The sequence below is a fragment of the Salmo salar genome, chromosome 01 (genome assembly GCF_965601325.2).
Source record: "Salmo salar chromosome 01, fSalSal1, whole genome shotgun sequence".
Lineage (NCBI taxonomy): Eukaryota > Metazoa > Chordata > Actinopteri > Salmoniformes > Salmonidae > Salmo > Salmo salar.
Window position 1 is genome coordinate 45,961,839 of NC_138291.1, and position 15,331 is coordinate 45,977,169.

Consider the following 15,331-nt stretch of genomic DNA (forward strand, 5'->3'; position numbering starts at 1 on the left):
TAATAACAGAAAGTACAGTTATTTAACAGTAACATTCTGTCTTAGGGTATACCATTGGAGAGGCGTGCAAGATATTTGCTGTACTTGTGCCTGTTTGGTAATGCTTTTCCCAAGCCTGAGAGTATATCCATAGTTCGTGGACGGGTCTGATAAGGAATGCGTTTTTTACATTGTCGGCCAGTGCCCAGGAAACAATTAAATCCACTTGTTAGACACTACCACCCTCCTCCAAATCAAATCCAAACATGGATGTCAATGTTGCGCACCCGCGCTTCGTTCTACTTCCTGTGCGGCAGCATGATACCAGGATTGCAAAGCTGATAAGATAGACAAACCGGAGTGAAACCCTGACAGGTGTGCACGCTAAGCGAGACACCGCATGGAGTCCATGTTTGGTTTTCATTTGGAAGGGGGTGAGCCTCTAACAACTGAATATCATTATTTCGTGGACACTGCTTGGTGACGCAAACGAGTTTTCGTTCAGAACCGTCTACCGATTGCGTATTTACCTTTGGTCGTGGGAAAAGTGTCGCCAAACAGTCACGGGCCAGCAAATAACTCACAAGGTGGGTGAATGTTATACAGCTAGACCAGAGTTCTACTCTGGTCAAGGAAATGGGTTAGCCAACACATTGAGGGTGTATTGGTTGGTTTCCTGGTGAAAAGCACTGTTTCAGTCATCGTTGGTGATGGAAGTGACTCTCGGTGTCATGGCCACTAGCCTACCTTTGTACACAGATATAGCAAACTAATCCATCTGCCTTTTAACACACAGCACAGCAGTTCACAGAAACAACTGTTCTGCCAAAAATGCCACTTTCCCATTCATGCAGCAACAATGCACATTCCACCAAATAGTTTTATAGTACTTAAAAAAATGGTGTCTCTGGTTAAAGATCGAGCTTCGATGTCCGTTCGAGTACTCTATTACTCAGGCCCGTCCCTACTAGCAAGCAGATTTCCAGCTGTGATCAGGAATCGTTTTTTTTTTAGTAGTTCCACATCCGCTAATCCAGATTAGCCTTAATCCAGACAGTCAATTCAGTTTAGAAGAGTTCAATTGAGCTAATCTTCTCTAGATCTTCTCTCTCTGAGCAGAGGACTTGATCTCCATCTTGTCTCTGTGGCTTGCTGGGGAGACGGTGGCGCGGGTCCAATTAGATAAATTCTATGTAGATCCACACAGATAATGAAATCTTTACAATGTCTGGAGAGGTGTTCAACATGTTTCACGCTATAACGAGAATCTGCGCTGGCCTGTGTAGGATGCCTGTGTAGAATTGGTGCATGTGGATGGAACCCACCCAAAGGCTCCAGGATGAAGCAATGTAGGTAGAGCTAGGGCGAGACGTGCTTCGAAAGAAAGAAAAGTAAACATTAATCTAAGCCAGTCGGAGATGTCGCAATATGGACACTGCAGGGCTTAGAGAGTTGAAAGTAGGTTTGTCTGTCTGTCCGTCTGTCTTCATTAGAGCTTGTCTTCATTAGAGCTAGTAATTCACCTAACAGACACCATGGTGATGGAAGTTAATTGTAAGAGCACAGTAGTTGAAGTGGTGAAGAATTCATTTCAAGTACAGGCCATGTTGCAGTGATTCTTTCCAAAGCCCCTATTGCCATTTAAACTCATTATATCACCATGGTGAGATCAGCTTTAGGCCACGTCACGGCTAGACCTGTCCCTCTATATTTACCTTATATCAACTCTGTTCTCCTCTTTCCTTCTATCAGCCTTCATCCTTTCTCTCCATCTCCCTCTCAGAACTGTCAGTCTGCATTCCTGAGCTGTGACGGACAGGAAGGCTCGTGCGTGTCTATATAAGGGATGGGCTTGAGTACCATAGTACACGAACTGATGCCAAAGCTTGTTTTTTTTGTTAGTGGAACTATTTGGTGGAATGTGCTTTGTGGCTGGCGGAACGAGCAAGTGAAATTTTGTCTTGAAGACAATGTTATTTTGCTTTGACTCTAGTGTTCCATTTGTACAAGTGCATTTCCCGGGCACAACAAAGAACAAACCAAGCCGAGCATCACACTCTTCTTCTCCCTAAATTCCCTTTCCCCTCTGTGTCTCATTCACTCAATTGCGTTTTGACCGCTCCCTCCACACACACACACACACACACGAGTGTGCACACATGCTCCCGTTAGGCCTACAGAAGTAAATGCCCCAAAAAATGTATATAACTGATGGGATACACAAGCTACATTCCTTGCCAAATGATGACAGTTTTATCACAAATTCAAAATGGACTGTTTGATTGAAGTAGGAAAATATGTGTTCTAAAAAAAACGAGCTGCCGTTTTGGAATATTTTCATCATGTCTATTTTCCACTTAAGATACTTTGAGCTGCTAGTGCCATTCAAATTGGTTAGCCTAGGCCAGGTATTCCCACCCAGGGGTACGCGCAATGCCGTCGGGGGGTTCGCCAAATAATACACATTTTCAAGCAGTCCATTTATATTTTTCAACGGGGCTATACATTTGAGTGAGTTTTCTTGAGTTTTCTTTTTCTCTCTCGCCTGAGTAGCCTCGTTTCACTGCCAAAAATAAAATTAAACCATCTAGTGTTCAGCAAAATAACAACACAATGTCAAATACAGGTAGCCTAGTCAAATAATTAACATCCAATCACATTAACCGTTACTCTCTTGTGCAAATTCCATTAACAGTCCGTATGAAGCCAAACGTAGCTGCTGCTCATTCCATTTGCTCGAAAATGGTTTTAAAAAATGAAGGCCCGCATCCATAGACACATACCAGCTCTACTGATAGTACTGCTACTACCAGCAGTACTACACCTACACCTGTCGACGACACAAGCTGTTCTCCTTCCATGAGCACATTCAATGCTAGCATCAGTAACGCTACATTTGTTGTTTGCCCAGCTAGCATGGATATTGACAGTTGTGAATCTGATGCAGCCGAAGAGCTACTGCCCCCTTAACCGGGAAAGCACCGAACAACAGACAGGGACGTTGGACCATCGAAGAGGCGCAAATATGATGAGAACTACATTGATTTGGGGTTCACTTATATTGGGAGTAGTGCCTTTCTTCAGCCACAGTGTGTTATATGTGGAAAAGTACTCTCTCACAACTCGATGAAACCTTCACTCTTGCGTAGACATTTAGAAACAAAACATGCCAATTTGAAAAATAAGCCACCAGAGTTTTTTTTTGCGAGAATTAAGATGACTTTTGAGTAGTAAGATATGTATAAAAGCAACAGATACCATTAATAAGAAGGGGCTAGAAGAGTCCTATATGGTGAGCTACCGAGTGGCTAGGACAGGCAAGCCCCATACTATTGTGGAGGACTTAATTCTTCCAGCTGCCGCAGATATGGCTGGGACAATGCTGGGGATAAAGGCCCAAAAAGCTATACAGACAATGCCTTCATCAAACAACACTGTTTCACGACGCATCAGTGACATGGCAGGAGATGTTTTGAAACAATTACTGCTTCGTATACAAGCCAGTGAATTCTATTCATTACAGCTGTATGAGTCAACAGACGTGGCGGGCCTGGAACAGCTCCTGGTATATGTCTGTGACGTTTATGGGGGGTCAATTAAGGAAGACATCCTCTTCTGCAAACCACTGGAAACCAGGACAACAGGAAAGGATATTTTTAAAGTACTGGATAGCTTTGTGACATCAAATGGACTTTGGTGGCCAAGATGTGTTGGTATCTGTACTGATGGCGTAAAAGCCACGACGGAGACATAGTGGAGTGGTAACGCGATTCCACTTTTGTATGCTGCAGCATCCACCGAGAGGCTCTTGTTGCCAAGGGAATGCCTGACAGCTTGAAAGATATTTTGGATACTACAGTGAAAATGGTTAACTTTTAAGCAAGGCCCCTGAACTCTCGTGTATTTTCTGCGCTATGCAATGATATGGGCAGCGACCATGTAACTCTTTTACAACATACAGAAGTGTGCTGGTTATCAAGGGGCAAAGTATTGACACGTTTTTTTGAATTGAGAGACGAGTTTAAAGTTTTCATTACGGACCATCATTTTCACTTGTCTGACCACTTGCATGATGACGAGTTCCTCACACGACTGGCCTATCTGGGTGATGTTTTTTCTCGCCTGAATGATCTGAATCTAGGATTACAGGGACTCTCCACAACTATATTCAATGTGCGGGACAAAATTGAGGCTATTATTAAGAAGTTGAAGCTCTTCTCTGTCTGCATTAACAAGGACAACACACAGGTCTTTCCATCATTGTATGATTTTTTTTCTGTGCAAATAAACTCAAGCTTACAGACAATGTCAAATCTGATATAGCGAAGCACCTGAGTGAGTTGGGTGCGCAATTACTTTCCCGAAACGGATGACACAAACAACTGGATTCGTTATCCCTTTCATGCCCTGTCTCCAGTCCACTTACTGATATCTGAACAAGAGAGCCTCATCGAAATTGTAACAAGCGGTTCTATGAAATTGAATTTAATCAGAAGCCACTGCCAGATTTCTGGATAGGGCTGTGCTCAGAGTATCCTGCCTTGGCAAATCGCGCTGTTAAGACACTGATGCCCTTTGCAACCACGTACCTATGTGAGAGTGGATTCTCGGCCCTCACTAGCATGAAAAATAAATACAGGCACAGACTGTGTGTGGGAAATGATTTAAGACTGAGACTCTCTCCAATACAACCCAACATTGCAGAGTTATGCGCATCCTTGCAAGCACACCTTTCTCGTTAACCTGTGGTGAGTTATTCACAATTTTTGATGAACAATTAAGGTTTTATATGTAAGATGGTTAAATAAAGAGCAAAATGATTGATTATTATATTATTTGTTCTCCGGTCCTATAAGAGCTTGACAACTCACAGTCATTCTTATGTTTAACAAATGTATCGTATAGTGTCTGTGTGGCAGGCTTACAATTATGGCGAAAAACAACATTTGAGAGTGCTCTGACCCTGGTGCTAGACCCTGGTACGCAGCTGGAGGTTGAATGTTTGAAGGGTTCAGGACTATAAAACATTTGGGAACCACTGGCCTGGGCTATTACCCCCCTCTAAATATAGACAGGTTCCACACTGAAAATATGAAGAAACATTTTTCATATTTTCGTCAGAAAAGCATATATACGTACTCACCAAACAGATGTCGTGGCTGTAATTCATCACCCTGCAGTGTTCAATGTGGAATTGTTCATCCATTTTGAAAATTCCAAAGAACAGGCAGAATAAACGAAATAAAATGTCTGTATATCGAAAGACTGATTTTGGTTTGTAACCTTGGGAAAAATTATTAAATCCAGGTGAAAGCTATCATCTCTTATTGATGTCACTTGTTAAATCCACTTCAATCAGTGTAGATGAAGGGGAAGAGACAGGTTAAACAAGGATTTCTAAGCTTTGACAATTGAGACATGGATTGTGTATTTGTGCCATTCAGAGGGTGAATGGGCAAGACAAAATATTTAAGTTCCTTTTGGGAACAGGGTATGGTAGTAGGTGCCAGGCGCACTGGTTTGTGTCAAGAACTGCAACGCTGTTGGGTTTTTCACGCTCAACGGTTTACCGTGTGTATCAAGAATGGTCTTCCACCCAATGGACATCCAGCCAACTTGATTTAACTGTGGGAAACATATGAGTCAACATGGGCCTGCATCCCTTTCGAACGCTTTCGACACATTGTGGAGTCCTTGCCCCAACGCATTGAGGCTGTTCTGAGGGCAAAAGGGTGTGCAACTCAATATTAGGACAGTGCTCTTAATGTTTTGTACACTCAATGTTAATAAATGCTGAAATTACTTTCCAGTGCGGGCCTTGTTCAGTGTTTTTTTTTGTTATTAGAGTACTCAAAATAAAATAATGTGTGTACTTATCAGTCAAATGCCCATCCCTAGTGGCTGTGTCTGTGTGAGCTCTGTTTCAGGGAGAGACTCTTAATGCTCAGATGGGAAATAGACCAGTGTTAGATATATGCAGTGACTCTGCATTGTTCCTACTCTCTCTCCTTCCTGTTAACTCTCTGGATATCAGCCCTGATTGGCAGGTAACAAAAAATAAAATAAACACTTGTGTCTGACAGAGAGGGGAGAATAATGACAGGGTTAACTCATGTGGTGATGAAGCCATCTCTACTGGCCCAGAGTTCCCACACCGTTCCCACACCGTCGCAGTATTTTATCTTTCATTTTCAACGAGGATGTAGTCAGTGTAGAATCATCTGATCTGATGCTTTATTTATTTTTAACATTGTGTTGTCTGCTTTTATTTATTTTTAACATGGTGTTGTCTGACCTGTCGAGACTCCAGTCTCTACTGTTGTGCTGCTGCTCAGTGTTCACCTTTTTTCAGCTTGACCCACTCCTGATTTTACCACACGATGCAAAACACATGCAAATAACAGCAAGGCTGGGTGCTTGTGTGTGTTTGTACAGACAGAGCAGGCTGCTGTATGTGTCAGCAGGCTCCACAGAAGGGGATCCCTGTGTGTTTGTTCACTAAAACCAATTTGCATCCTGTATTTCTGTACACGGACACCTCTCTCACTGATACAGACATAGGCAGAAACAACCCCTAACCTCTTCCACCTTAAATCCTAAGTAATTTGGGAGGGTGAATGAGAGAGACACATGGGTTCAGAGGGAAAGTGATATGAGGAGGGACTTAGGGGACAGAAGAGGGATAAATACCCACAGGAAGAAGGTATATAGAAGGAGCAGATGGTTAGCACGCTCCCCATTGTGAGGCCATCTTGCTTGACCACATTCTCCTGGACTACCCCCCCCCTCCTATCGTCTTCCTCCATCCCTCCCTCTGTCTCTTCGCCCTACACTAATACCACACTTGTGTGCCACCAGTACCCCCATCCAACCCCTTCACATCTGTGTTTGAAATTCACTGCTCGACAGAGGGACCTTACAGATAATTGTATGTGTGGGGTACAGAGATGAGGAAGTCATTCAAAAATCATCTATTGCCATGCAGTCCATGCAACTTTAATATTTTTACTCCTGAACTTATTTAGGCTTGACATAACAAAGTGGTTGAGTACTTATTGACTCAAGACATTTCAGCTTTAAATTTAAAAATAACTTTAACATTTCGAAAAACATAATTCCACTTTGACATTATGGGGTATTGTGTGTAGGCCAGTGGCAATCTCAATTGAATCCATTTAAATTCAGGCTGTAACACAAATATTTTTGTAAGTCAGTGGGTGTGAATACTTTCTGAAGGCCCTGTAGAAGGTTCTAGGGTTAGGTTAGGGGCTAAGGGTTGATTTGGGACTGGACAGGCCAACTCTAAAGTCTGGACCTCCAGCATCCTGAAGGGCTTCCGTAGAGTACATTTTTTTTTACTGTTTTATGGCTGAGTCATGTAACCGCCACAGGAAGAACCTCTGAGGGCTGCCACAGGAAGAACCTCAGAGCTGCCAGGGACTTCCTGTCAGCTGACTGGCTGGACAGGAAATGTTGGTATCCGTGTGTGACTGGAAAGGAACAGGAAGGGTATAGTCATTGGAATTCTCCCTTTTCCTTGTATGGCCTCATTGACATGCCCTGTCCCTTTCTCCATACTTTTCTGGTACTTTTCCTTGTGAGCTCTCCTCAGTGTTGTAGTATTGACCACTGTCAGCGGGTTGTGAAGGTGCTCGTGTTGTTTGTACACACCTTCCTTCATACACCTCTCTACCTGCCCTTTACCTGTGGGGACAGACAGGCAGACATGCATGCAAGTGACGGGTGTTGTCATTCAGGGGGACAATAAGGGTTTCTTCTAAGAAATATAAAGAGAATATCCACATTATTAGAACACACACACACACACACACACACACACATCATGGTTGATCAGTATGTATACAGTCTACCATGATGTCCTTCTGACCAGTGTAATCACTATTATGGCTCTTTTGTTGTGTTTATGAGTTGGCTGCAGTTTCTCTTTTACGGTCTCATGCTTGTGATGTAGCCTTGCTGGGATGTGTGTGTCCGCTTGCAATCAGGATAAAAAGGGAATTGATGGGAGTTTAGGGAACAACGAGAGGAAGCTAAAGTGGGGAGAACAAGTATTTGATACACTGCCGATTTTGCAGGTTTTCCTACTTACAAAGCATGTAGAGGTCTGTAATTTTTTATCATAGGTACACTTCAACTGTGAGAGACGGAATCTAAATCCAGAAAATCACATTGTATGATTTTTAAGTAATTAATTTGCATTTTATTGCATGACATAAGTATTTGATACATCAGAAAAGCAGAACTTAATATTTGGTACAGAAACCTTTGTTCGCAATTACAGAGATCATACGTTACCTGTAGTTCTTGACCAGGTTTGCACACACTGCAGCAGGGATTTTGGCCCACTCCTCCATACAGACCTTCTCCAGATCCTTCAGGTTTCGGGGCTGTCGCTGGGCAATACGGACTTTCAGCTCCCTCCAAAGATTTTCTATTGGGTTCAGGTCTGGAGACTGGCTAGGCCACTCCAGGACCTTGAGATGCTTCTTACGGAGCCACTCCTTAGTTGCCCTGGCTGTGTGTTTCGGGTCGTTGTCATGCTAGAAGACCCAGCCACGACCCATCTTCAATGCTCTTACTGGGGGAAGGAGGTTGTTGGCCAAGATCTCACGATACATGGCCCCATCCATCCTCCCCTCAATACGGTGCAGTCGTCCTGTCCCCTTTGCAGAAAAGCATCCCCAAAGAATTAAGTTTCCACCGCCATGCTTCACGGTTGGGATGGTGTTCTTGGGGTTGTACTCATCCTTCTTCTTCCTTCAAATAAGGCGAGTGGAGTTTAGACCAAAAAGCTCTATTTTTGTCTCATCAGACCACATGACCTTCTCCCATTCCTCCTCTGGATCATCCAGATGGTCATTGGCAAACTTCAGACGGGCCTGAACATGCGCTGGCTTGAGCAGGGGGACCTTGCGTGCACTGCAGGATTTTAATCCATGACGGCGTAGTGTGTTACTAATGGTTTTCTTTGAGACTGTGGTCCCAGCTCTCTTCAGGTCATTGACCAGGTCCTGCCGTGTAGTTCTGGGATGATCCCTCACCTTCCTCACGATCATTGATGCCCCACGAGGTGAGATCTTGCATGGAGCCCCAGACCGAGGGTGATTGACCGTCATCTTGAACTTCTTCCATTTTCTAATAATTGCACCAACAGTTGTTGCCTTCTCACCAAGCTGCTTGCCTATTGTCCTGTAGCCCATCCCAGCCTTGTGCAGGTCTACAATTTTATCCCTGATGTCCTTACACAGCTCTCTGGTCTTGGCCATTGTGGAGAGGTTGGAGTCTGTTTGATTGAGTGTGTGGACAGGTGTCTTTTATACAGGTAAAAAGTTCAAACAGGTGCAGTTAATACAGGTAATGAGTGGAGAACAGGAGGGCTTCTTAAGGAAAAACGAACAGGTCTGTGAGAGCCGGAATTCTTACTGGTTGGTAGGTGATCAAATACTTATGTCATGCAATAAAATGCAAATTAATTACTTAAAAATCATACAATGTGATTTTCTGGATTTTTGTTTTAGCTTTCGTCTCTCACAGTTCAAGTGTACCTATGATAAAAATGACAGACCTCTACATGCTTTGTAAGTAGGAAAAGCTGCAAAATCGGCGGTGTATCAAATACTTGTTCTCCCCACTGTATGTAGTAGGGTTGGGACGTGGCCCTGGTGTCTCTGTGTTGCAGTAGGGATGGGACGTGGCCCTGGTGTCTCTGTGTTGCAGTAGGGATGGGACGTGGCCCTGGTGTCTCTGTGTTGCAGTAGGGTTGGGACGTGGCCCTGGTGTCTCTGTGTTGCAGTAGGGATGGGACGTGGCCCTGGTGTCTCTGTGTTGCAGTAGGGATGGGACGTGGCCCTGGTGTCTCTGTGTTGCAGTAGGGATGGGACGTGGCCCTGGTGTCTCTGTGTTGCAGTAGGGATGGGACGTGGCCCTGGTGTCTCTGTGTTGCAGTAGGGTTGGGACGTGGCCCTGGTGTCTCTGTGTTGCAGTAGGGTTGGGACGTGGCCCTGGTGTCTCTGTGTTGCAGTAGGGATGGGACGTGGCCCTGGTGTCTCTGTGTTGCAGTAGGGATGGGACGTGGCCCTGGTGTCTCTGTGTTGCAGTAGGGATGGGACGTGGCCCTGGTGTGTCTGTGTTGCAGTAGGGATGGGACGTGGCCCTGGTGTCTCTGTGTTGCAGTAGGGATGGGACGTGGCCCTGGTGTGTCTGTGTTGCAGTAGGGATGGGACGTGGCCCTGGTGTCTCTGTGTTGCAGTAGGGTTGGGACGTGGCCCTGGTGTCTCTGTGTTGCAGTAGGGTTGGGACGTGGCCCTGGTGTCTCTGTGTTGCAGTAGGGTTGGGACGTGGCCCTGGTGTCTCTGTGTTTGACTCCCTGACTGAGGAACAGGAGAAACCCTGTTGAAACCTGCTGACCAATGAGAAACGGGGCAGCTGCTACACTCTCTCTCTCTCTCTGAGTTGGTGTGAGCAGCGCTCAGCCCTCCCTACATTATTAATGAGCGGAAGTTTCGCTTGTTTTGTGTGCGTGCAGACACTAATGTGTGTGTTTTGCAGATGACTGCGAGCTAGCCGGCTGAGTCGAAGAACGGGAGTCCCCCCCTGCCCCCTCTGCCACCTGCAGCCATGAATGGTAAGACCACGTCTTTATTACTCTGTGTGTGTGTGTGCTATGACGTTCTCCTGCTTTCTCAAGGGCACATTTAGCTGTTTTTTTTTTTTTTTTTCCTGTCTTTTTCTGCTGAGTCTCTTTTCTTGTCCTCCGGTGCAGCAGCAGTGTGTAGTGTATCGCTCACTGGGCTGTTCACTGCAGCACGACTCTCTCTGTCCAGCTCCTATATCTGCTGTACCTGATGCTGTAGCAGTGTTGTATCTAACTCTACACCCCTGTTCATAGATCCGATCAAACACTACGCCCGAGTGGCGCAGCGGTCTAAGACACTGCATCTCAGTGCTAGAGGTGTCACTACAGATACCCGAATCCACACTGTATCACAACCGGCGCATAATTGGCCCAGCGTCGTCCGGGTTTGGCCGGTGTAGGCCGTCATTGTAAATAAGAATTTGTTCTTAACTGACTTGTCTAGTTAAATTTTAAAAATGATCCTGTCTAAGCCCCTGTTCTTAGATCCTGTCTAACTCTACGCCCCGTTCAATCCTGTTCAGTGTAACTTAAATTCATTTCAACTGAACATTTTATTAACATTTTGTTCCGTTCTATGCTCTGATTGAAACAGGGAAAAACGCCACTGAGATGACGGATCTCGTTTTAAGTCCGTCACATCACAGCAGTGTTTCCCTTCACATTTTCTTTCAGCAGCGATGGCAGAGTTATATATTTACATTTTGAGGTGGCAGCCACGATATAGCAGCAGCAGTGCGCCGCTGCTAAATGCATATAGGGGAAACGCTGCACAAACATATTCTACCTACTGGGTGAAAATCAATAGACTGAAATAAAATGGGCCTGTACTGTACTGTAAGACCGTGGCCCAATTACAGTGAGCCTACTGTGATCCATGGTGCAGGGCTGGAATTGATTGTGTCGTGGACAGTCCCCGAGCCTGTCAATGTAGACCGAGATAAGAGTGAACTGGTTTATCTTTATTATTACTGTATAATCAGTGGTTTTAAACACACAGACACTAAAAGTGATGTTAGTAGCAATGATGTGGACAATAAAACAATAAAGAAGCGATAACTGAAACGGGATAGGAGATGTCCATGTTTTAATGTTTGGAATTTCTGTTGATTACTACGGCTCCCCCTTAGGCCTACCAGTGTGTATTTTGCAAATGCCGCGTCTCTATGGCTAGACTCATCACTCACCCAACTTTCGTCAAAATCAGGCTTGTAGTGTTTGAGATGTAACGTACGAACGAACGGAAGGAGACCGGTTCATAGTCCCCCTCCGTTTTCATTGTGGGGGGACAGTAACAATGTTTTAGACCTCCACCTTTTTAAAAGAAGAAACAAGCGAAAGTAAAAGGGGACTGAGTGGTTCTGTCTTGTATGACTGCTGGGTGTTTCACTAACCATGAATAAAAAAAGGCAACAGTAAATATAGTCCCCCACGAATGATCCAGCGCCCCCCTTGGGCCAATAAGTGTAATTTTGTAAATGACGGATCTCTATTGCAAGACGCATCATTCACCCAAGTTTCGTGCCTAACGGACGGAGACAGATCCACAGTCCCCTCCCTGATTTCATCGCGGGGGACAATTTAATGTCTAAATTCCGTCCTTGTTCTGTCTATTCATACGGTCGCTCTGATTTGGTAACATTAAGAGGCTTTGCCTGGTGTGTGTTTATTGCGTGTGTTTTAGCTTGAGGTTGACTTGTGAAACCTCAGCTGTTTCCTGTGTTTGGAGTTGTTGCTCAACCTTTGTGTGTGTGTGTGTGTGTGTGTGTGTTGGTACCACACACCTCTGTTTGCCTTGTACCTATAGATTTGTAGGCCTTTTCCCACAGAGGGCTGAGATTGGTATCTGAAAATGATTTATCTCTCCTCTCTTTCTCCAGGCGGCCGCAATGTGTGGGCGATCTCTCCAGAGGAGAGAGACAAACATGATAAACAGTTTGACACCCTCTCTCCCGCCATGGGCTTTGTCTCAGGTACCAAGACGATGCTTGCATGCACACCAATATTTTCATCTCTCCATACTGTAATGTCGCTCACTCTCTCTCTCTCTCTCTCTCTCTCTCACTCTCACTCTCACTCTCACTCTTTCTCTTGTTCGCACTCCAGGGGAGCAGGCCAGGAAATTCTTCCTGCAGTCGGGTCTTCCCTCCTCAGTGCTGGCAGAGATATGGTGAGCACACACACAGATGGGCTTCCTTCTCTGTGCTGGGAGAAATCTTGTAGGCAGCTGCTCTCCAGTCACACACACTTGATTGTCCTGAGGAAGTCATGACCCTCTCTCTACCCCCAGGGCCCTGGCTGACATGAATAAGGATGGGAAGATGGACAGGTTGGAGTTCTCCATCGCTATGAAGCTCATTAAGCTCAAACTTCAGGGCACACCCCTTCCCTCATCTCTACCAATCATCATGAAGCAGCCGCCAGTGCCCGCCCCTGCCTCAACAGGCGCCATGTCCTCCTCACGCTATGGTACGATAACGCTTCTATTCTGTTTTTATTTCTATGTTCCATCTTATCTTTCTAATAATGTGTGTTTCCTCTGTGTCTCTCCAGGAATGGGCTCCATGCCAAACCTGTCAATGATGCCTGGAACCATCGCCATGCTCACTCCCATCCCCATGACCCCTAACCTCTCAACCATGACCCCTAACCTCTCAACCATGACCCCTAACCTCTCAACCATGACCCCTAACCTCTCAACCATGACCCCTGTGACTGGCCTCACTCCTATGGTCCCAATGGCAACAGGCATGGTCCCCCTGGTTGCCACGTCAACAATGCCCCTGCTGCCGTCCCTGGGCAGCCCCGCTCTCCCCAATGGCACTATGGGTATCCTACAGCACCTTCCACCAGGACACATGGGGACAGGTAAGAGGAGGACAGGCTCTCTCTCTTTCTGCATCTTTCTCTCTCCTTCTCGTTCCACACCCCCCCTTTCTCTCAATCTGTATGGAAGTGAATAGAGAGTAGAAACTGCCCTGTCACCATTCTCAGTAGTTGAGTGGATATCATGGTGTATTTGCAATATAACCATACGGTAAATATCAATTGAAATTGATAAGGACTTTTATAATGCGTGTGTGTGTCAAGGCCTGCCTCTCTCTGTGCCCTACGCCTCCTCTCCTCTGGGTTTCTCTCCTGGGATGAACAAAGCTACGTCACTGCTGGACCTAGGCTCAAGCAGGTAACACACACACACACACTTTATAGGATCTGACCTACATCTCTACTAATTTAGATGCCAATGGACTGTTTCTACATGGGCTAACTCTATAATATGCTCTCTCTCACCATCCATCTCTCTCTCTCTCTCTCTCTCCACTCCAGCTCCAACTCTTCATCCACCACCTCCCTGGCAGGTAGTTCTCCGAAGACGGCGCCTTCTGACTGGGCCGTGCCTCAGGCCTCGCGCCTCAAATACAGACAGCAGTTCAACAGCCTCGACAAACACATGACGGGATACCTCACAGGTGGGCGCTGCTGGGAAATATAGGCAAACAGATGGGCAGCCGTCCGACAGGAGGGTGGCTATGGGTAATGTAGTTTACCTAAGCAACCACAATGGAATTAAGTAATTGACTTTACTGTGTTATCCCTGTCAGTTTTTAAAATGTATGTACTGTGTATATGTATTAAAACCAATCAACCGCACAGGCAGGTGGGTAACTGTGCATAATGCAGCTATATGAGGGATGGTGGTAATGTTCATGTAGTAGTTAGGAAGGGAAGACACAAGTGGATTACGATGCACCTCGTGATGGGTAGAAAGCCGGGCATACCTGTGTGTGTCATACCTGAACCGAAGCATTTGTGGAATGCCGGGTGTGGTTGTCGGCGATTGTGTCCAGTGGGTGGATGACTTTTCCTTTAACATTCATAACTTATGCCCTTGTAGCCTTGTTGTGGAAGACTGCTGCTCTACTGGCCGTTCGTGTGTGTGTGATTGTTCTACACCTTCTCCTTTCCTCTCAGCTACCTCTTGACAGACCTGTTCTGGGGAAACTGCCATGTTATCTTAAGACTCACTGTCGGGAACCAGTGTAGAATCACTTGGCAACTGTTTCTGAATCCTTTTAAATCGTTCTTATAATTTAGAGGTTGTCCACAAAGGCTGCAAGGGAAGTATAAGTTATAAAACAAAACTTGACGTAATCGACTGAGATTGCTTTATTCTCGGTGTGTGTGTGTGTGTGTGTGTGTGTGTGTGTGTGTGTGTGTGTGTGTGTGTGTGTGTGTGTGTGTGTGTGTGTGTGTGTGTGTATTTTAGGTCAGCAGGTGAGGAATGCCATGGCAACCACTCTGCTCACTCAGACACAGCTGGCCACCATCTGGTGAGTACACCTTCATCATTATCATCATCAACTTCCAGTTGTACCTGTATGACAACGTTTGACCTTTGCAGTAACGCGCTTCAAAGGAGGAACCTAAGAATGTGTGTATGTGCGCGCTAATCACTCGTATCTCTCTGTCTGTCAGGACCCTGGCCGATGTGGATAAGGATGGGAAGCTAAGAGGAGAGGAGTTTATTCTGGCCATGCATCTAGTGGACATGGCCAAGGCAGCCCAACCCTTACCTCTCACACTACCCATAGAACTAATACCACCATCACAGAGGTACACACTCTCTCTCACACACACACACACACACACACACACACACACACACACACACACACACACACACACACACACACACCC

At 45.5% G+C, this 15,331-nt stretch overlaps 1 protein-coding gene across 2 annotated transcripts in view; it reads left to right on the plus strand.

Moving 5' to 3' along the window:
- Positions 1-15,331, plus strand: part of itsn2b (intersectin 2b) — a 38,415-nt gene that overhangs the window by 1,309 nt on the left and 21,775 nt on the right. The window contains exons 2-10 of one of the 2 annotated variants that reach the window (XM_014196451.3): positions 10,549-10,624; positions 12,514-12,606; positions 12,740-12,803; positions 12,924-13,102; positions 13,187-13,501; positions 13,724-13,817; positions 13,961-14,103; positions 14,901-14,964; positions 15,110-15,247. In XM_014196451.3, coding sequence (XP_014051926.1) covers positions 10,618-10,624; positions 12,514-12,606; positions 12,740-12,803; positions 12,924-13,102; positions 13,187-13,501; positions 13,724-13,817; positions 13,961-14,103; positions 14,901-14,964; positions 15,110-15,247 — 1,097 coding nt within the window. In that variant the 5' untranslated portion in view covers positions 10,549-10,617. The remainder of the gene's footprint in view (positions 1-10,548; positions 10,625-12,513; positions 12,607-12,739; positions 12,804-12,923; positions 13,103-13,186; positions 13,502-13,723; positions 13,818-13,960; positions 14,104-14,900; positions 14,965-15,109; positions 15,248-15,331) is intronic. The other variant, XM_045718354.2, reaches the window with a different exon arrangement.